The sequence below is a fragment of the Urocampus carinirostris genome, chromosome 5 (genome assembly GCF_059441175.1).
Source record: "Urocampus carinirostris isolate Australia breed hairy pipefish chromosome 5, RoL_Ucar_1.0, whole genome shotgun sequence".
NCBI classification, from domain to species: domain Eukaryota; kingdom Metazoa; phylum Chordata; class Actinopteri; order Syngnathiformes; family Syngnathidae; genus Urocampus; species Urocampus carinirostris.
Window position 1 is genome coordinate 9,228,927 of NC_142353.1, and position 23,779 is coordinate 9,252,705.

General features: G+C 38.2%; 1 protein-coding gene across 2 annotated transcripts in view; it reads right to left on the bottom strand.

The window, feature by feature from the left end:
• Window positions 1-290: 290 nt before the first annotated feature.
• The window catches only part of LOC148365139 (uncharacterized), a 55,884-nt gene continuing 32,395 nt past the window's right edge, over window positions 291-23,779 (bottom strand). For both annotated transcript variants that reach the window (XM_088335026.1, XM_088335025.1), the window contains exons 3-7: window positions 20,514-20,565; window positions 16,879-16,999; window positions 14,190-14,332; window positions 3,604-3,840; window positions 291-2,447 (exon numbers count right to left, since the gene is read on the bottom strand). In XM_088335026.1, the coding sequence (XP_088191152.1) occupies window positions 1,776-2,447; window positions 3,604-3,840; window positions 14,190-14,332; window positions 16,879-16,999; window positions 20,514-20,565 (1,225 nt within the window). In that variant the 3' untranslated portion in view covers window positions 291-1,775. The remainder of the gene's footprint in view (window positions 2,448-3,603; window positions 3,841-14,189; window positions 14,333-16,878; window positions 17,000-20,513; window positions 20,566-23,779) is intronic.

Consider the following 23,779-nt stretch of genomic DNA (forward strand, 5'->3'; position numbering starts at 1 on the left):
TTGTAGCTCCAACCAAAACCCGAAACACTAACCCACTAACAAAGGGGCTCCAACCCTAGTTACAGCAAAAACCCTAACCCTAACTCCAACTATTTTCTAGAAAAACAAGTTAAAATTTAGTAAAACTCGAAAAACAAAAATATAGTAACATTAAAAACATTTTATCAAAATTATGAACCAAAATGGATAATCTGCATTACTTCTTGAGTCATAATGATTACAAATGATAAAAACATACTCTCAATTTAGGCAACACGAAAAGAGTTTAAAAAATAAAACAGTTTTGAAAGTTTGTGTGCCAGGAGTATTTTTAATGAGAGAAAAAAAGCGTTTGCTCAAGAGTTCAAAACACACTATTGTAAGGTGTTATGTCTACCCAAGAAACTCATGCTATTTCAACACATATCACAAAACGCCACATTTGAATGACAGCCTTTATTAAAACTTCACAATAATTGGTGTCTACTCTTTATACTGTGGGTTCTAAATTCCTCTACTGTTGCACATTATATATTGAACAGTATTTAGATTTCCCTTTTATAATCCAGCAAAAGTATACACTAGGTTTTCAAGCAATATACGTAAAACCTTTGTTGTCCAAAGATCTTTCTGTTTCACAAAGTAAAAAAACACACTCAATAAGTGACTGGCAGCTATTGGAAAAGAAGTAAAAAGATGCCTTATTTTTTGCTTATACAGTATTTATGCGCGTATATACGCATTTTTCACCCCACCCCCCCCAAAAAGAACCCATCAAAATTTTAGATGCGCGCTACACCTAGGTTTCACTGTTGTATATCAACTATAATTGAGCAATGATTGATTAGTTGACAAATATCACTCATTTCACTTGGATCCAACGGCAATCAAACCCAAAGCGTGGCGTTGAAAGCGCTGAATCCTAACCACTAGTCCACTAGGATTGTACAGTGCCGTGTAAAAGTATTTACGGATTTCAACATTTTCAGATTATCAAACCAATTTTAATATCACAATGAGACAACTCGAGGCATTACACAATGCAGTTTTGAAATGTTGATTCCATTTATTAAAGCATACAAAAAATATAGGCCTATCTCTCCCTATTTGAAAAAGTAATTGGATTGATCATCTGAAACTTTTGTGAGTGATAAATATGCAAAAATAGCAGAAATCATGAAGGGGGAAAAAACTTTTTCACGGCACTATATAGATGACAAAGGAAATGCATTACATCTTATGTCATCATCATACTATTTTTACTTGCAGTGCTATGTTGTACAACATTGTAATAAATCATTATGTTCAGCAAAAACAATGTAGTACAAACGTGGTACCGAGAGTAAAAGTAGTGTAATAATGAGATAAAATCAAATGCCATATCCCATGTCTTCTAGATCCGTAGTGGTCTTGTGATTAAACGGTGGATTGGGGCTTATTACTATTGTTATTACCAATATTTTTTAAAAAAAAGTTACTAGCCTGGGTCGTGAGAATATAATTAGACATTAAACTAGTCCGTGTTACAGAATAGTTTGTGGACCACTGCCTTATACAACAATCCTCTGGATTGACCTTTACTTTTAAAAGTGCTCCTTAAAGTTGATTTATGAGAAATACATTGCTTTTTTTTTTAATTACATTTTTTTAAATTCATCATGTATAGAGCAGCATTGAGAAAACAATAATATATTCCAGAATGTAGAAATTAGTTAGCAAAAAATGATTCCAGGCACATACTGTATACATCAAAAGGATGCTGTTAAGAGTTCAGCAGTCTTATCAGCATTTCCTGGTCACACGTGATTGATCACACTGCACAATACAGCAGGCTGACTCTGTGGCAGCTGGCAGTCATTGATGCAGTTGGACTTAGGCGGACTGGCGGGTGTGCTTGGAGGGAACAGGCAACCCCCCCCTGATCCCTGATTCCCCCGCCACTCCAATCTGACCTTCTGATTTTGAGGGTTCAGGCTGGAGCAAACCACTGCAGGACTTTTGCTGATGTACGTTCCCCGGACTAGACCGTTCTGGATCAGAGCGCCGGCAGTTTGGTCCAGGTGCTCAGCTGAGACCAAAGGCTGCCTGTCTTCTTCCTCGGAGATGGCGAAAACGGGTGCGTTCATGTGATCGTCTTCAATTGGGAAGTCCTGTCTCTTTGTGAGTGGGTTGCTCTCAAAATTGCCCTGGATGGATGGAGAGGAGACAGAGGTGGACTCGGTAGGGGGTCTCTGGATGGTCTTGGAAGCGTCCGGCGTCCTAGAGAGAAGACCGAAGCAAGGTCCTGTGAAGCGGGAGCGCCGCAGGTTTGTGGCTGAGTTGAGACGGCGCTGCCTGTGGGCGGCCTGGGCAAGCGGGTAGGAAGCATTGCTGATGGAAGTGTCGGAGGCTGCATTCGTGTCCGGCTTGGCCGCCAGGTCCATATCGGAGAAATCGTTTGTCTTGTCGGAACACAATCTGGGAGGTGCCTGCAATGATAAGCAGCAATTGATGCGAGCACCCCTCACACGAAAGTTTTGGTATAAGAGTTTTATTTGCAACAAAAATCTAGCTAGCTATACAAGGCAAATCCAGTTCACGACCAGTCATAGGCTACCACAAAAGATTACTCGAGACTGCTCACTGCCAGCTCGTCCAGTTTGTGCAAGCGAACTACTGCAGGCAGAAAATATTTTTCACGTGTATGTTCCTTTAAGGTTACAGTAACTTCGATTTTAGGTGTACGTATCATCAACAGTCTTTCGGTACGATATTTGTCGACTTCTGCCAATTACTCCCATTATTCATGGTTGCAAAACGTCCTTATTAAGCAACAATAAACCTTACAAACACAATGTGACACCTATTTGCTTACATCAAGACAGACTAGCTACAGCACAGCGACAATATTAGTAGGAATCTACTATGACAGGGGTAGGGAACCTATGGCTCGGGAGCCATATACGGCTCTTTTCATGAGTACATATGTCTCCGAAATAAAATGTAACTATTGCACATCTCTCTGTGGCGTTCCAAAGTCAAGTGATTTCATCCCGATTTTGGTCCATATAAAGCCGAAGCAACTTAATGCAGAAGTTTGATAAGAAACCATTTGAACTGATAAATAAAAACGCTGGCAAGCGACTTGGGTGAGCAGATCCCTGCACACAGCACAGGGCACTTCCTTCTCTCTCTCTCTCGCTCAGTGCAGTCTACACCGAAATTGAATATGACGATATGCTTATCGTTTGCAGTAATTTGTGACATTTTTACAATAGAACTTTGCATGCACATTGTTTTGAAACAGTTATTAAGGACAAAATTCATGGAAAAAAATTGCCTCAACACTCCAAGACAAATTGTAAATGGCATATTTACATTAAACGTATAAAATACGGGGAATATGTTGACAGTTATTGGATCTCTTCTTTTTTCTTTACAGTTTTGTCGATTTTCTTTGCAGTCTATTGTTGAATACGTTTTTTTTCCTTACCTCAAAAGATGTTGCCTCTTGTCTGGCCACAGTTATAATCACTAATTTGTTTTTTTAGTCCTTCTTACCCTGGCTAAATAAATGTTGAATAAATACTTCAAAACAAATAAACGTGTCAGAGCATTGTGTGAAAAAACGGTTTTGGCACTGACGCTGTCTACGAGCTTGGTGAAGGGACTGTTGGAGTTCCAGCTGCACCACTTCTTATGCAGTTGCGGAAGCGGGGAAAGGAATTCCTGGAAGGTGCGCACACTCCACGCTCTGGAGCGGGTGCAGGCCCCTCTTGCATCACTGCTGGGGCCGCCGAGTGAGGGGCCACATTCGGTTGCTGGCCAGTCGCCAACAGAAGTTGGGCCCGTGTCACTGTGCCTCAGGAATCGCTCCCTCTGCTAAGACAACAAAATGTACTGTCATCTACATAAACACATGTTGATTCTGTTTTTTTTCATTTTGTAAAAGTCACAATGAAAGTCTGAAAAAAATCTAAAGTTGACCAATTTTTTTAGATTATTACCAGTTTTATGTAACTTATTTATGTTACTTAGTATTAACCTTTGCCTGAAAATGTACCAGATATTTGGGAAACTCCTAACATTCCTGATGGCAGCCCAATCATTGAAATGTCTCAGTTTGATCATGTTGTTGTCATCTTATTTTGTTTGTTGAATTTTATCATAGTTTGACTTGGTTTAATTTCATTGTCATTATTTGATGATAATGTGGTGGTTGTTTGATTTTGTCGTTTTGTTTCATTGTTGTAGTTGTTTCATTTAATTAATCAATTGTGTTGTTATTTGACTGCTTTGTTATTGTTCGATTTTGTTGTTAGATTCATAGTTTGTTTTTGTTAGATTTCGTTGTTTGATTTATATTTTGTGAATTGATTTCATCGTTGGCAGCACGGCAGCGCAGTGGTTAGAGCTGGTCTCCAGTTCTGAGGTCATGAGATCAAACCTCATGTGTGGAGTTTGCATGTTCTCCCTGTGCTTGCATGGGTTTCCTCCGGACACTCTGTTTTCCTCCCATATTCCAAAAACATGCATGTTAGGTTAATTGGCTGGTCCAAATTGTCCCTAGGTGTGAATAAGCGAGTTTGTTGTCTATGTGTGCCCTGCGACGGGCTGGCAACCAGTTCAGGGTGCCCCCTGCCCACTGCCCGAAGATAGCTGGTATGGGCTCCAGCACCCACGCGACCCTACTGAGGATAAGGTGCAGATAATGGATGGATGGATGGATTTCATCGTTAGAATTTTTGTTGTCGTTTGATTTATTAATTTATTTCATCTGGTTCGATTTAATTCTTTGGTTTGATTTTGTTGTCATTTTTTAAATTTTGTTGTTGTTTGATTTTGTTGTTTTATGGTTGCTTTTTATTTCTTCCATTTTCATTGTTGTTTGATTTGTTTTTGTTTGATTTCATTGTTGTTTGATTTTGTTTTCCAATTTCATTGTTGTTTTATTTAATCGTTTGATTTGCTAATAATAGTTCTTTGGTTGCTGTTGTTTAGTTTTATCATTGATGTGGTTCTATATAGCAAAGATTTACAACATTAATAATAAAGTAACATGGAGTATACATTTCCATAGACTGCAGTAACTCATGGTGAACATTTGAGGACAAATGATATTCAAATTTTAAGATAATGTAAGACCATATAGTATTAATATAGCATACCTATCTGTGAGACCTGAACAAAGGTTTTACATTTCAATAGCTGTTTTTGTGAACAAATGTCAATAATGAGTACAACAACAGACTTTGATTATAAGATGCAATTTGAATAGAGGTATTTTAAAATGTATATTTAAAGATGATCTCTTAAGAGCCAGCGGAATATTTGCTACATATCAGCAGTTGCGTGGGCAGCATAGCACCCGAGGGGCGACAGAGCAATTCCGACGGCAATAACCGCTGAACACAAATAGCGCAAAAACCGGAGGTGGCATTATGCTAAAGCACTCAACTGCAGATACAATGGTCAATGAGCTACACTGTCCAAAGGCCTGTTATTGAAACAAGCACGCATCTCCGCCACCGAGGTGGAACGCGAGAGATCAGAGAGTAGTGACTGCATTGATCTTATTTGAAAGCGTGGAGCAATTGCCAGTTCAGGCATCACCGAGCTGACCCACTTGCTCCTCGTCGCACCTACACTTCTTACCACGGGCTGTTTTGTGAGTTTTGAATGAACGGATTATTGAGGAGAAAGTGTACTGGCTCGGGCTTGCTTGGCGTGCTTTGTCAACAAGCCAGCCAACACTGTGTGTTTGGCTCTGGGGCTCATTCAGTATTTATTAAGACTACTAAAACAATCAAAAGAAAAGAGGTTGTTTGGATTAGGTTTTTAGGGGTAATACACTTTTTTTGCAATTACTGTAAGGTATGTTCTGCAGTTACAGCTCACAAAAACTGTTCATGGGGGTATTATAGTAAAAATTTGACTGTTGAATTATCTCGAATTCCCGACTACAGAATGCACCTGATTAAAAGGCAATATATTCGTCAGTTTTCCAAATGTGCTCAACATACCATATTAAGCAATTAAAATTTTGTTTCACACTCTCCCATGCACAAACAATGACAAAAATAAAGTCCAGGTGAAACGGGACACAAGAAAGCTTTCACTGGTTTACACCTGCCGCGTCATACAGGTGCCCTGTCCATCCCTTAGAACGCGTCCAAACACCCCACTATCCTTTTACAACACCTCTCCACTCATTCCTATCACCAACAAGAGCTTTACCTTCCACTACATTTAGACCTCTTTCCTGCAGTGCACTTATAACACCATCCATCCACGTCAATCGCGGCCTTCTTCTTGGTCTCCTTCCATTTTATTCTGCTTTGAAGATCCTCTTTAACATTCGCTCCTCATCCATCCTCTCCATGTGTACAAACCAACCGAGTACTCTCTTATCCACACGCTTGCTCAGTTCCACTACTTCTCACAATTTCATTTCTCAATCTATCCAATCGTGTCACCCACCCTAACATACTCCTCAAACACTTCATCTCAAAAACATTTAATTTCCTTCTCAAATCTGTGTTCAGGCTCTAAGTCTGCCCCATACAACACAGTCGGCACAATCACACTCTCATACAGGTCTCCTCTTAACATCCAACAGACTAATTACTCCTCTAAAAAGGCTTCAAATGTATCAAGGCGTCACCACTGTGTTTTGCATTTAGAGTGCATGTGTTGTAGAAAAGAGAAGCTTGCCCATTTCATCTTTGCCACCCAAAAAAAAAAAAAAAAGAATACGCCGCACTGTATTTAAAGTAGCAGTGTTTAAAATATATCGAAAAAAAGAAGCGGCTTGTGATCAGGAATTTATAGTAGTTTTTAAAAAATACACTCATCAGAAACATGTCAAGTCAAGTCACATTTATTTATATAGCCTTTAATCACAAAAATGTCTCAAAGGATTGCACGGGATTACAATTACACACTTACCTGATTTTAAACCAACAAGCGGGCAAGGAACAACTCAAAACCTCAGCGTGAGGAAAAAGAGAAACCTTGAGAAGGGACCTCACTAGTGGTAATCCCCCTTTCAGGATGACCAGGGTGAATTACATTTAGCATTACAGTACACAAACATAGTAAACACTAGGTAACATGTAGAAAATTTGTCCGGAAAGCGCATGACAGAAACATTGTGAGCATTGTTTTGCGACAGGCTGAAAAATGATCACTGTAGACCAGGGGTCAGCAACCTTTTGGGTGTGGAGTGCCACTTTCAAATTTCCTTGTACATCAGTGTGCCACACCAAGATTAATGACTCGCGCAATATTTTTTTTTTATATCCAACAGAGCTGTCATTTTACCTGGCAAAATCTGACTCCCCTGCTAAAATGGACCCTGTTTGAGATACAGACTTGTGACTTCTAGAGTAACCTTCTATGACATAAATATGTCAGCACAGTGATTTTGAAGAGTTTCAGACGTTTCTCATAATATTACTATTATTATTTCAGGTAAAAATGCTCATTTAAAAAAAAAAAAATCATTATTACTTTGCCGTGCGATCGCATGCCACTGGTTAACCCCTCGCGTGCCAGCACTGGCACGCGTGTCATAGGTTGCCGACACTTGCTGTAGACTATTGTTTTTTTTTTACACATAACACGAATGGAACATTAGAAATGATTCATCAGTCATTAAAATCCCTATTCTGTGATTAAATGACGAGTGATGGCCTGTCAGACAGTAGTCACCAAATGGGATGGAGTGATTACAGAGGAGTTAAATCAAATTTAAATTACAATGGTCTTTTTTGTCATTGATAACAATGTAGTGAACATTGTTTCCAACCTCCAGGATAAAAACATAGAAAAGACTCGAAAGATTAAAAGGATAAATAAGCAAACATATTTACAAGGTAGTGTTTAGAGACTGGCTTAAGTTGTAAGTGCCTCGTAACAATAGTGCGATTAATATTAGTGCAGTAACATTTAGCAGCGACATTTCAAAACAAATCAATAAATATAGAAAATACCCCTTTTCTATTTATAGATAAGACATATTTTTCACAGTTTTGTGTTCTTGTTTAGGGTGGTGATTGCTGTTGGAAAGAAATGATGGACCTGTGGACTAACACCACAAATTTGTCTCGTATGCACGCTGAAACTATACTTAAAAAAAAAAAACTTTCTTTTAATAAATTAAGCAGCATTTTTCTTCTTATCCCCTGGATTGAACTTGTTTATAATAGTTTTTTTGTAGTTAGATTGTAGGTATTGCTTCCTTAAGATATTTTCACTTGTTTTTTGGTAAAATAAAGTTTCTTAAAATGTGCAAAATATATTTCCAACTGATTCAGCCAGTTTTATGGATTATTGTTTTTGTTTTATTAGTTATCATGAGAAGTATTCTTTTGTAAAATTTGAAAAATGACATAAATGATCAACATTTCTGAATTATTTCCCAACAGCATCTTTTGTCTATCGATCATGATTATTTATCATTTGTTTTTTTAGTTCTTGTTAACAGGACTTTTTATAATGTACAGGGTTTTTATGAACTCCAAGAGAACCTCAGAACTGGTAAAGACGTTAGTTTTTTCTTCTTCCTCTTTTTACCTGTGACTAGGAAATTCATTAGTAATGTTTGGTTAAAACAAAAGTTTGATGTTACCACATGACCCAATCAGCTTTAACTATTGAAAAATACTAAAATGTTTTATTGTGCGGTAATTTTAGTATTATTATTCTTATTTTGCATAAAAATAGTTTAAAATAGTAATAAAAATGAGCAAAATATCTCAGTTTTGCATAAGCAAGATACATTTATTTCAAAATATTGGAAATGTAGACAGTCCTAAAAAATTATCTACCAAAAGAACCTTGCGGTGTAATAGTCTAAATCGGCGTTCACCAACATGGTGCCCGCAAGACAGCTGAGGTACCCGCAAACATGTTCTAAAAAAGCTCACCAGTGCTTGGTTATTGTGATTTTCTAGTAAAATGATATTTTTAGCAGGCAACTGAGTCTATTTAACCCTACTTCTAACAATGAACCTGGTAACAACATAGTAATAACATGGTAGGTTTTTTTTTTTAGAAATGCCTATCAAACAGGGTGCCCTTTGCACTAATTAGTAACAAAAAACAGCTTTCAATTTGAGAAAGGTTGGAGACTCGAGGTCTAAACATTAAGATATATGGGCTGCGTCTGCATATAATGCATTTCCACCTTGTAAATATTTTTGTCTATCAATCTAATTATTTTTTTTCCCCCTTTTAAGTCCTTATTACCTTAATTCACTGACTACAAGCCGCAACTTTTTTCACGCAATTTCAACCCTGCTGTTTATGCATAGATGCGGCTAATGTATGCATTATTTTAAACAGCCGCCCTGCGTCAAGCAGAAAGGTTAAGAATGACCCAGTTGGTGTCGAGGAAGACGCAAGTCACAACCGCCAATAAACAACTCTATGGAGAAGACGTTTAACGTACTTTGTACATGAATGAATTTAGCATAAACCGACCCTTATTATGGAAAATGAAAATGTGTTTTTTGGTATTACTTGTGTTGCAGTTAGTAACTTACCATTGTGTGTTTTATAACCTTGCTGCGTGATATATATATATATTCCCCCCCCCCCCCCCCAAAAAAAATCTATTGCTGTTGCTTATAGTCAAGTGCAGCTTATAGTCCGGAAATTATGGTAAGCATTTATCTGAGAGTGCCACGTCTAATCTTCTTTTTAATAACAATAGAGACAATTCTAATACAAATACATTTTGACGCAAAACTGTGATAATACAACAAACCCCTTTAATGCTAAAATACTTTTGGAAGAAATTCATCGTTACGGAGATGCCCATTCAATGACTTGAGCTCCAGTTTCCCAGGCTAATTACAATTGACAGGCTGGACGTGCGCATGCAACATTATCCTTCTTGATCGGTCAGCTGCCATTATTCCGGGGAGGGCCAAGGTTTTAGGGGTTGCAGCCATCAGAGGGGAGAACAAGTCCAGAATAATCCTTCCCACAGAGTCACTAACAGCTAGCTTTGTCTAGACAAGAATTAGCCAGGGTTTAAATAAAGTGTTCCTCTGGTCACCAAAGCGCCTCGAATACAATGAGGACTTTTTGGTTCGATGTGCGAGGAGAAAAATTTGCGTCAGGCAAGCGCTGGGAGAAAAATCCAACTGCCGTATTTTCTGGACTTTTGGGTGCACCTGAAAACCCCAAATTGGCCAGAAACTTGAAAGAGAGGCATTGAACTCTGTGAATTTATAGGTGTGCGTTACTACAAAGGTTCACGGTATAATACCGTTTTTGATCATTATTGCTGGCCCAGGTTACAATGAATTGCGTGCACCGGGATTCGAACCCGGGTCGTGGCGGTGAGGGTGCTGACACTTTACTCTTTGAACACCAGTTGTACAGATTACCTATGAAAAGGTATTGGAGCTTATCTTATCAAATTTTTATTTGCGGTACCAGAAACACTGATTTGCATAGTGCATTTTGTTATGCATTTTGATTGGGTAAACAGTATCCCTGCTTCTTCACCTGTGCAGCAATAAAGTTGTGGAAGACAGAAACAGAAAACAAAGTCTTTCAACAAAATACTACACAAGCCGTTTTACCTATGTATACATATTAAACGGCAACAATATAGATGCAGAATGAATGCAGAGCAAAATGCGCGACAAAAATTTAGTCTTTCTAGCACTATGAGTAAAAATAGTGTGATAATGCCTTGCTCTCATGCCTTTTCATATGTCATCTTTACCAATGGTGGTCTGGTAGGGTAACGTGTCATGGCCCTCACTGTTGTGACCCTTGTTCGATTTCTGTTGCAAAATACGTTTTGAGATTTAAATTAACTATACTTATCGACTAATCAATAATTGTACTATTATTTGTTGTAAGTGTATAAAGAGCTCAGCAAACATGGTAACACTTATTGTAGTCTCAAATTATTGCGCCTGATTGTCCGGTGTCTCTTAAATATGATAAATATATGACAAAAGATTATTTTTTGGGAGTGCACCTCATAATCTGGTGCACCTTATAGTGCAGAAAAGACAGTAAACCTATATGGATTGGAAAAGCCAAATATATGTAAGATATTTATCAAATAATAGTTGAAGGGCGTTAAGAAAGGAATTTATTCCCGCCATCCACAAGCAGTGCAACATTATCATATGTACAGGGGAGTCCGCATCAAGGACTTACACAGCCAGACCACACACTGTGTGCCAAAGATGCGAGCAATACACACAAACACACACCCACTCACACAATTGGCACTGGGAATTGGGCTTGTAGATAATACTCCATTAGCCCAGGATGAAGAAAAGCTAGCCAGTCTTTCAATAAAAACATTTTAGGCCAACACTTATTCAAGGAGAATATAAAAGCTATTAAAAAAACAATACAGCACTTTTTCTCCATCACTTTATGACAATGTCTTCATATTGACGCGTGTTTTGGTGTCTACTAGCATATGTCGGCACATCTAAGATGGTAAGAACTGGGTCAATACAGAGCAATGAAGACAAAGACACCACTAATGTTTGCCTCATATAGTTGGTTTGCAATTAGGGAAGGGAGAGCTACTTTGAGCTACACGTTGAAGACCCTTTCACTACAACATACAGCAATATCTTGTGATCAAATAATAAACGTCTTTTCAAGTGTAGTTTTTGTAGTTTTTTTGCCTTTGTGTAATCGTATAGTGGCGCCTCTAAACGAGAACCTCTAAACATGCAAATAAAACTTGTTTACTAAAATTTTCAACAAAAATCTTGCTCGCTATACCAAGGAAAATCCAGTACATAAGCAGTCCCGGAGGCTACCACAAGAAACCGCACAAGAACGCTCACCGCTCGTGACTGCTTATAACAAGCATAAGCTCATCCAGTTTGCGCATGCAAACTACTACAGGCAAAAAAATGTGCTGTGAAAATGCTTTGAGTGTATGTTAATTTAAGGTTAGAGTAACTTTAATTTTAAGAGTGCATTAGGTGCTTATGTATCATCAACCGTCTCTCGATCTCATACCCGTCAACCCCTGCCAATTGCGGCCATATGAACGATAGCAAATCCTCCTGATCAAGCAATAATAAACCTTACAAAAAACCTGGCAACTATTTACTCACAGCAAGACTGACGGTGTAGAATACCGCGACAATATTAGCAATCTACGATCTGACTTAGTCGTCTGCTACGAGTGACTAGAGCGATTAGAGCCAAAATGGCAAGACAAGGGAAGACAATGATACCACTAATGTGTTCCTCTTATAGGTGGTTTGCATAAGGAGTGCCAAAAACGTATTTTTATGTCATTTCATTTTGGGGTGGGCCTTGGAAATTGAGTCTACTAGAAATGGCTGGCAGGGAATGAGTTAAATAACCCAATAGCATTTTTGTCATTCGACACATTTGCCTCACAGTCCAACAGTGAAGTGCATGGTAAGCAGGTGAGGTGCGTAGGCTCAACTGTCGTTATGGAAAATGTCTTCAATTGTTAAGGGTCTTTTTCACATTACATCACAGTTTGGGGATTTTCGCAGCATATTCTCATTACTAATGTCATGAATACGATTACTGTATTTTCCAGACTATACGTTTTTTCTTAGTTCAACTTTTACTCGGGTGAAACTTACATGTGAAATTATTAACACCACATTATATCTTTGAGTTTTAAATTTCTATTACCGGTACATGCGGAAGGTTTCTGGTTCGAGACCGGGTGGAAGAATTTGTGGGCCTGGAAAGATATTATTATTAAGATAAATTATCTTACTAGAATGGTTGGAAAAATGGATTGGTCTCTCAGGAACCGTCCCTTATGGTTCAGATCCTACCTCTCAGATAGGACGCACTGTGTTAAATATGGTGAAATGACATCTGAGCCCTTTAGTGTTACCTGTGGTGTTCCGCAGTGTCCAGTACTTGGCTCCCTTCTTTTTAGCATTTACATGCTTCCGTTAGGTGATATTATTTGCAAGTATAATATCAGTATCCATTGCTATGCAGATGACACTAGACTATATCTTCTGATGGAGGAATCTGCCACACTAAACTGTGTATATTTGGAGGCCTGCCTCACTGAGATAAAAGAATGGATGTCACTGAACTTCTTGCGCTTTAACTCTGAAAAGATCGAAATGTTAAGTTATTGGTCCATCTAAATGCCGTGACTTGTTCTCAAAACTGCTCTGAACATTGACAAATGTAATATCACCCAGAGTAACTAAGTAAAAAGTTTAAGTGTCATATTTGACCCCAATCTGTCCTTTCAAACACACGTTAAGAATATTACTAGAACAGCTTTTTTCCAACTTCGCAACATTGCTAAAATTTGCTCTACGCTGTCTCAGTCCGATGCGGGGATTATAATTCATGCGTTTGTTACCTCCAGTCTCGATTACTGTAATGCACTACTCTCCAATCTCCTGAAGTCCAAAATCAAGAGCCTTCAGCAAGGAAAAAATGCTGCAGCGAGGCTTTTAACTAAGACAAGAAAGTTTGATCACATTACCCCGATTTTAGCATTGGCTCCCTGTTAGCCTAAGATGTGATTTTGTTGGTTCTGTTGGTAGTATACAAAATCATGCATGGACTTGCTCCCTCATATCTTTCAGATTTAATTTCCCCCTATCTTCCGGTCCGGAGCCTTCGCTCTGAAAATGCTGGTATGCTAGTGATCCCAAGAGCCAAGAAGAGATCCCCAGAGCGTTTTCCATTCGGGCCCTGGTGCTGTGGAATGCTCTTCCCCCTGAGATTCGATCTGCAACCTCAGTGGAAAAGTTTAAATCTAAGCTGAAAGCACACTTCTATTCTATAGCATATAAATAACTTATATTTTTTGTTGACAATATCTGTGTATTATTTGTTAATGCAACATCCATTGCAGCCTGGTCACCCTGGAAGGGGGGTTACCTCATGTGCGGTCCCTTCTCAAGATTTCTTCATTTTCCTCATGTTGAGGTTTATGAGTTTTTCCTTGCCCTCATGTAGTTTTTAGATCAGGGGATGGTGTAATAATAGTCTGTGGTTTGCAATAATCTGTGGTCTGTGCAGCCCTTTGAGACTCTTTGTGATTAAGGGCTATACAAATAAACATGACTTGACTTGAAAAGGATGGGCACCACCAGGCTGTACTTGCCAAAGTTAAACCACAAAAACTGGTGCCCCTAAGACCCTAGTGGTTAAAGGATCCAAACGCATGTTATTTTCACACAAAACTTTGCTACAAAAGCTGGTCTTACTGTGTGCGGTGAGAAGGCTGGCCCATTTGGGCTTGGGGCTGACGATATGATGAATACTTCATCCGGACCAAAATCAAACTCTGCCAATCCGCAGGAGGAAATGTCCAATGCTGCATTCTGGGAAGCATCACTACTAGCACTCACTGTGGAAAGAGTGCAAACAAATATGGTAAACCTTGATGCAGCATCTATGAGGGATATGCATTCTCAACATGGTTCAGTACACTACAGACTGTGTATTCAGTGTTCCAAAAGATAAACATGTCTTCCCACAAATATTCACCAATTACCATTGCTATCATTATTTATACCATAACCCTAAGTAAATGATGCCCCCTTTAAATGCAAAAAATACTATAGACCACTGATGGACCCTAAATAATTGCATCTTCTTTCATTTAATGTTCATGTTGAAGATTTTATTTCAAGGGAATTGGTCTTTTGTACCTATTGAAAACGGAAGATTACTGTTAGAGCCAGAAGAAAAACATAGAAATATTATCTGATCAAAGTGGTTCGCAACCTGTTCGGTACCATGGACCGGTTTTAAATGTCCGACAATATTCTCTCGGCCTGGCCCGTTAGCAACATTAGTACTAAAAACATTAGTAATAATAAGTCAAAATCAACTGCCTATTCACTGGACCACTAGGGATCTAGATGACGAAGGAAAATGCCTTAAAATTGATAGCATCATCAATTCTATTTAATCTATTTTTACTGGACTGAACTCTTCCCATAATGCTTCATTACGGCATTGTACAACATGGCACAGTTAGGAAAAATAAGTGTGATGATGAGATAAAATTGAATGCCTTTTCCTATGTCATCTACAATCATAAGGGTCTAGTGCAGTACTTCTCAACTGTCCCCACCATTGCACCCTAATTACAAGCTGTGACCCAAATCAAGATAAAAAACTCCACTTCTCAAATGTATTGAATGAAAGGCAGTTTAAACCAGATATAGGAGAATAACTTCCCTTTTTTTTTTTTAAACATAATGAAAAGCGAATCCAAAGCAATGCTCAATTAGCTGCATTTGAATGAAATCCAAAATGCTTGAAGCGTAATAAGAAAGCATGAAATTAAAAAATGCAACACTTTTGTCGGGGCAATTTGCTGTCCACGTAAAAGTGAACTGCACTTGTCTAGCCGCAATCCATTATCCCGAATCGCATATTGCTGAGAGTGAGGCCTAAAAGAGAAAATTTGTGTTATGTGTGGCAGCTTATTTTTCCAATCTCCCGCCTAAAATGTACAGCACACGTGCTGCCGTGGTCCATTATCTCCAGTTGACTATTGCTGCAAGTGGAGGCATGCTAAAATGGGGGTAGGGAAGGCTACTCGGTGGATTTTCTGATATTACAGGGGGTTCTGGTCTCCATTAACCACGATAAACTGATTGGGTTTCAGAGTTTCGCAATGCTCAAAATGTGTAAACCAACTTTACCGGTCTTTATCTGTTGTGTAAGTAGCGCATGTCCACATGAATTTGCGGGGCATTATCACCATCTCCTGTTAAGGAATATATTTGACCCATAGTTATTTTTGTTTTCCCAACATTTTTTTTTGCCAAGGAAAAAGCCTGCAACCCACTTCAAACAGGCTGGTGACCTATTTCTGGCTCCAGACCCAACAGTTGAGAGACTGCCCAAGACTATATCCGGATTTTGAAGAATTTTCAACATTAGCTCAGTCGGGCCCTCGACTTGTAGCGAAAAAGTGTTATTTGGCCCTCCGTCCATTTGACTTTGACACCTCTGCTCTTGAAGTACCTTTAAAAAAGCAGTTTGTGGCAGTGTCTTTCAACCAGTGTGCCGGGGCACATTAGACTTTGTCTAGTGTGCCGCAGAAAATTTCCCGATATCATTACGTAAAAAAAGCATGGCATTGTTTAGTATATTTCCTTTTATTCCAGTGGTCAGCCAAAAACCTTTAACATTCATCCACCCAGCAGCAGTTTCCTATTGTTTTACCTTTCATATATTAATTATGAGGTAGACAGGGAAATGCTGTTAATAACTTACTTTGTTGTCTGTTCAAGATTGTCCTCCGATGGAAATAATACAATTAATCAGTGTAAAAATATTGCTTTTAATTGTACTCATTTGGATTGATAATTTCTTGTTTAAAAAAAAACAAAGTTAATGTAGTAAAATTAAAATCATTTTACTGGCAGACCTTTTTGCTCATTTTAAGTATTATTTTTATCTTATTTTTTAGAAAAAAAAAATATGGGGTAAAACTTATAAAATTGATAAATATAGTAAAATCCAAAATTACTCTAAAATTATTAACCGAAATAAATTACCTGGATTACCTCCAGATCCTCGGTGAGCAGAAACAATGATAAAAATGTTACACTGTCAATTTAGGCGATATGATCATTTAAGCTTACAAAATAAAATAAAAATGAATTAATATCCTAACATTTTCGACAGAGAGTGTGCCTCAAGATTTTTTTTGATTAAAAAAAGTGTGCCTCGGCTCAAAAAAGGTTGAGAAACACTGCTTTATGGTATTAGTACCCCTATTTGAGCAAAGTGCAATGAATCCAGAACCATTCCACTGATGCAGCCATATATGCAATAAAGTATTCTAAAGGGTTTCAAGAGTCTGGAATCCATTTTAATGTGTTTTTTTTTGGGATGTAATTTAAATTTGTCAAGTATGCCTGGTCTTCTCACCTTTACGCGGTGGGCTGTATTTGTCATCGTGATCCCCAATGACCTCTCGAATGGCTTGACTCTCATCCATTGGTTGCAGCTCACTTACCTCAGCCATAGGGTTTTGTACTGCCTCTGCGACCTACGGCGCCACATGACATGGTTAAAATCGCTCGGATTATGATAGCGTGTTAGTTTATAATGCGAAATATTCATGAGGAAAAAATTGAAACTTCATAAGTAGCCATTTAGATTTTACATAGCTTGTTTGAGTAGGGATGAGGGAGGCAACTTTTCCCCCATTTAAAGAAGAAGTCAGCATAAATACATTTTCCTCACAATCACATTTATTCTATGGCTACTTGAAATACATGTTTTGGTTATTATTGGGTGATTCAATGTTTGCAGCAACATTTTTGTCTCAGGTTTTTTTTTTATTACACTAAACACACTAATAACACTAATACGTTTAACACTAAGAAATACATAGTGGTCAAGCTCAGAGATAGATAGATAGATACAATTATAGCTTGTTTTCAGTGTCTGAATGTTTTTCTTCCTGCCATTTCCTAACAAACATGGAATCATTTTACCAGCAAAGCTTATTTTTTAAAATGTTTTGTTTATAAATGCATACATCTATACTACAGTGGTTTGCCAACCTATTTGCCCCCCTTGAACTGTGTGACCTTTTGCCACATTTCAGACTTCAAACTTAAAGATATAAAACTGTAATTTCTTGTGAAGCATCAAAAATAAGTGGGACACAATCATGAAGTGGAAAACACTTTCTTGGATATTTGAAACTTTTCTAACAAATAAAAAAAAGTGGGTGTGCAAAATTATTCAGCCCCATTGAGTTAATACTTTGTAACGCCACCTTTTGCTGCAATTACAGCTGCAAGTCGCATGGGGTATGTCTATCAGTTTTGCACATCGAGAAACTGATATTTATGCCCATTCTTCCTTGCAAAACAGCTCGAGCTGTGAGTTTGTATGTGAACAGTAGTTTTCAGTTCTTTCCACAGATTCTCAAATGGATTGAGGTCTGGACTTTGACTTGGCCATTCTAACACCTTGATATATATTTGTTGAACCATTGTAGCTTTTACTCTATGTTTTGTTTGAAGACAAATCTCCGTCCCAGTCTCAGGTCTTTTGCGGACTCAATCAGGTTTTCTTCCAGAATGGTCCTGTATTTGGCCCCATCCATCTTCCCATCAATTTTAACCATCTTCCCTGTCACTGCTGAAGAAAAGCAGGCCCAAACCATGATACTGCCACCACCATGTTTGACTGTGGGGATGGTGTGTTGAGGGTGATGAGCTGTGCTGCTTTTACGTCAAACATAACGTCTTGCATTTTGCCAAAAAGTTCGATTTTGGTCTCATCTGACCAAAGCACCTTCTTCCACATGTTTGGTGTGTCTCCCAGGTGGCTTGTGGCAAACTTTAAACGACACGTTTTATGGATATCTTTAAAAAATGGCTTCCTTCTTGCCACTCTTCCATAAAGGCCAGATTTGTGCAGCATATGACTGATTGTTGTCCTATGGACAGATTCTCCCACCTCAGCTGTAGATCTCTGCAGTTCAGCCAGAGTGATCATGGGCCTCTTGGCTGCACCTGTTCAGTTTTCTCATTGTATGAGCTGAAGGTTTAGGGGGAGGGCCCGATCTTGGTAGATTTGCAGTGGTCTGATACTCCTTCCATTTCAATATTATTGCTTGCACAGTGCTCCTTGTGATGTTTAAAGCTTGAGAAATCTTTTTGTATCCAAATCCATCTTTAAACTTCTCCACAACGATATCTCGGACCTGCCTGGTGTGTTCCTCGTTCTTCTCGATGCTTTTTGCGCTTTAAACAGACCTCTGAGACTATCACAGTGCAGGTGCATTTATACAGAGACTTGATTACACACAGGTGGATTTCATTTATCATCGTTAGTCATTTAGATCAACATTGAATCATTCAGAGATTCTCACTGAACTTCTGGAGTTTGCAGGGGCTGAATAATTGTGCACACCCACTTTTTTGTTTTTTGTTAAAAAAGTTTAAAATATCCAATAAAGTGTGTTCCACTTCATGATTGTGTCCCACTTATTGTTGATGGTTCACAAGAAAGTACAGTTTTATATCTTTATGTTTTAAGTCTGAAATGTGGCAAAAGGTCACAAAGTTCAAGAGGGCCAAATAGTTTCGCAAGCCACTATTAGAAATAACAATCAGAATATCGATTATTATTATTATTAGCAATCCCCCATAAGCATCCTCAATAAACATTTTCCATTATTCACCATGACTGGGTAGAACTTTAAAAGTTTCTCATACAAGTACAAAACATTTGAAATTAAAGAAAAATTAAGGAGAATAAAAGTGGAAGTTTGCCTCTTTTTCCACAGTTGAAGTCTTGCCAAATCAAATGATGTCATTTCCTGTAAATGGCTTTCATGGAATTGAGCCCATTCTACCAGGCTGAAAAATCACTACTGGGACATGCAGAATTTGATCAAAATACCACGTAAAAATATGAATTCATTTCATTTATTTGCATCATGAAATTAAGACTAGTGTAGTTTATCAAATCATTAGAGAAAAAAATAATGGTTTTATAGCCTACACCTCTGGAGGTAGTTGATTACAATGCACCTTGCAGACAATAAAATTGAGCACGTGTGTCACCAAAAATGTATCTAAAATACAAAATAATATTGCAAATGAATTTTATCAAAGGTAAAACACTTAAAGCGAATAATCTAAATACCGTTTAAATACGTTTAGCAGATTTTAGAAAAGAAATCAAGGTAAGAGAAAGATGAAGTCATGAAATGTTGCTACTAACAGATAATCACCCAATTGCATCAGTGGAATATGAATTAAGCAGCAAAATTGACCACATAAATTTACATTTTAACCTCTCTCGGGGGAAGGGTTCGGTCAGGTTACTTTAACTTGATTACTTTCAATTACTTTAGGATTACTCCAATACCAAATATGCTAATAAAAGACAAAAGAAACTAAATATGAATAACATGATGACTTACAACACGTGGTAAGCTTTCTCTCCTGGCTTTGATCTCTTTGATCTCTGACAAAACTAACATAAAATGCGACAGAAACAAAATGAAAATAAATCCAAACAGCTTGCCGACATCATTTTTGCCGTTCGATGTATTCCGTTACTCCCCAAGCCTGCACAAAATGTAGTAATTTTATTCATATTTAGTTTTTTTGTCTTTTATTAGCATATTTGGTATTGGAGTAATCCAAAAGTAATTGAAAGTAATCAAGTTAAAGTAATCCTACCCAGCCCTGCGGTGGCCATTGTGACACTTGATTTTGAGAAGGAATGTAAGTATGACATCACATATTTAAGAATCCAAGCGATTCTTCCACAGTTCAAGTACAGATTGGTCTTGAACTGTGGGCGATTGAGATTTTGTTTTTTTTTAGTCTCAAAATGGCCGCCAATGATGAATAAAAGGTGGGAATTGCTTCTTTAATCATATTTTACAAACACAATCTTAGTTTGAATGCTGTGTTTAGGCTTAAGATTTTTAGGATATAACTTAGGTTGACTTCTGCTTGGTGATGACCATATATGGCTTTGTTTTGGTTGAGCACAACAAAAGTGTGAAAGTGTAGTCCTGTTTTCACCTCTGTGCTGGTAGATGCAGAGGAGCGCTGTCTTTTTTGGCACATTTTTGGTCTGTAAATACAAATATTTTCAGTCATTATTAAGTGTCTCAAAAGGACTATGTGTACTATTTGGCAACTGTTATTTGGTAACAAGGATTTAATTTCATTGATAAAATAACAACAACATTGTAATTCAAATCATAAAAACAAATAGATGAACTATCGAATAAAAACACATATTTTTTTAAATTACGGTAGGTCGAGAAAGTTGTAATTGTTTTACATAACACACACACACAGCCATATGGAGCTAACATAATCCTTTCCATCTTGCTACTACCGGTACCTAAAAACCTCAAAAAGGCTTGGCATAAAAGTAACAAATAAAATTGCGCGCTCTGGTCACTTTGAGTTTCGGCAGTTAGTGCTTTTTCACACTTGTTTTTAGGTGCACTACACCAGGGGCAGAGGTGGGTAGAGTAGACAAACAACAAACAAGTAAAAGTACTGTCACTTCAGAATAATAGGACCACAGGCAGAAGTAAAAAGTAGTTATCCAAATAATTACTTGTGTAATTGTAAAAAAGTACTTGGTGAAAAAAAATCTACTCATGTACTGAATTATTGGAGCAACATCTTTTTTATTGATATTTTTAAAAACAACCAGCCTATCAGATTATCAAATCATCGAAGTCCTTTCACAATAAATTACAAGTGTGTAATTGTAAGTCTGTGTGGCCTACTCAGACAGTTTGCTTGTATGTCTGTCTGTCTTTCAGGCTACAGCTATATACACTGCACATACAGTACAGTAAAAATAAAATGTTCCTAACCCTGCTCGTAAGTGTCACCTTGAGGTTTCCGACAAAATAAATGTGCCTTAGCAGAGCCAGACAGACTGACAGACGCTTACTTATGTGGATAGGTTTTAAGTAACAGATTTAATGTAGCCTAATGAAGCAGTGTGAGAGTGCAGTTTATTTTCACAAATCTAAGTAAAAGAAAAAAAGGATAGTGATATAAAAAAATACTCCTAGAAGGACAAAATGTCCCAACACTTTCTCAAGTAAATGTAACTCGTTACTACCCACCTCTGACCAGGGGTCACCAACCTCTTTGAAGGTGAGAGCTACTTTTCACTACACATTACATTGGAGATTCTTGTGCTACACCATACAGCGATATCTAGATGTCAAATAATATGTACCGACCCCTAATGTCTCGTTTTTGTACTTTCTTTTTCTTCATTAGTTACTACAGGGGTACCTTTCTCTAGGAGCGCCTTTAATCATGTTAATTTCAGTATATGAGTTTTATTTGTGACAATACTCTTGCTTGCTATACGAAGGAAAATCCAATTAAATGAAATGATCTGCATTTATATAGCGCTTTTCAAGTCAATGACTTCCCAAAGCGCTTTACATTGTGCTTCACATTTCCCAATAGCAGCCATGATCTGTGCAGCCATGTAAGGCGCTAACCTGCTTATTGGGGGTATTGGGGTTTCAGTGTCTTACCCAAGGACACTTCAGCATGTAACACGGACAAGCCGGGATTCGAACTGGGATCCATTAATCCTAAAACGATCGCTCTACCTCCTGAGCTACTGCCCCCCAATTCCCCAAAGGCTACCACTAGAGACCACACAGCGTCCGTGATTGCTAGCCACCAGCATCAGCTCATCCAGTTTGCCCATGCAAACTACTACAGGCAAAACTATTGTGCTGTAGACAAAATTTGTGTATATGTTCATTTATGTCTCTCGATTTCATACCTGTCAACCTCTGCCAATTGTGCACCATATTGATTGACAATTCTCCTTATAAATAATAAACCTTACAAACATCTCACAGCAAGTTATATAGAACACTGTGACAATATTAGCAATCTACGGTGACAGGTACGCGATCTGCGTGACTCTTCCTTGCATCCCCCTTTTCCTCCGCAACATGTGCACACATTTGTTACAGCGCTCATAATAAAATCACACTTTATTTAGTTAATATAATCTTATTTGATTGGTAAGTTTCATTACTATTTGATCATGTTTCTAGTGATTAGGAAGATGTGTTTTATAGGTATTTGAGGTTTACTTGGATGTTTTTCGGAGTATGGGAGCGGACCGATTACCGTAAATTCCGGACTATAAGCCGCTACTTTTTCCCTAAACTTTCAACCCTGCGGCTTATTCAGTGATGCGGCCAATTTATGTAATTTTTCTAACGGCTGCCAGCGGCCCTCGAGTACAAAAGGTAAGATTTAGAACGGTGGAATATATGCGCCGAGAAAGACTTCTTAGTTTGTGCACAATTTTAATTAGCGCAGACATATCCTCATCATGCAAATTGCAAAAAGAAAGGCACATGACGCAACTTTCAAGCTAAACGCAATCGAGCAGTCCGATAAAGAAGGAAACAGAGCTACTGTACGTCTTGAGAGCGTTTTACCTTACAAGGGAGCGTGGGACGACGTCTTTATGACAACGTCTCTTTCCCATACTGAAGGAAGACGACACTTATGAGGAGGAAGATGAGGACGGATTACCGTGGTCTCTACATGTAAGGTATGTTTTTTTTAACAGACACGTTTACTGTGTCGCGAGCGTGTTGCTAGTAGCGTTTTGCTACCCTTCACAGGCACGGTTTGGGATAAAAGTTATAATATTATTATTAAAGCTTTGAAAACTCTCTCAGTGTACCGTCTTTCTTTATAAATATGTGTAACCATGTATAATATGTATTTGCAACTGTATATTATTGTAATGTATTTATTTTAGAAACTTATTCTGATGTTTTGCACGAGCAAATGAGAAAGAAGGGGCAGGGCAAACGTGGGCTGACGGGAAGTGGAGTAAAGGTGAGACGTGTTTGTGGACGCGGCCGACATTAGTGGATATATATTTTTCCCACCCTTACCTTTGGAAATATACACTTTTTTCCTTGGATTACTTTCAGCGGGCACCCGGACTCTGCAGATCTGCATCAAACCTTAAGTACCGGTATCATTTTCCGTTCATTTTGCCGGCTGAGATTTTTGGACTGTGTCGGGTATGGGTTAATTTTGTGTCTGTGTTGAAATTTTTCAATGTGGGCGCATGCGGCTAATACACAGGTGCGGCTTGTGTATGTACAAAATCAGTTTTCCTCCCGAAATGTGGTGGGTGCGGCTTATGATCAGGTGCGCTCTATAGTCTGGAATTTACGGTAGTTTTCTAGTATTTCATATCGGGAAAATTTGAGCAACAAGCAAGATCCCTAAACGAATTAAGTTCGTATAAAGACGTA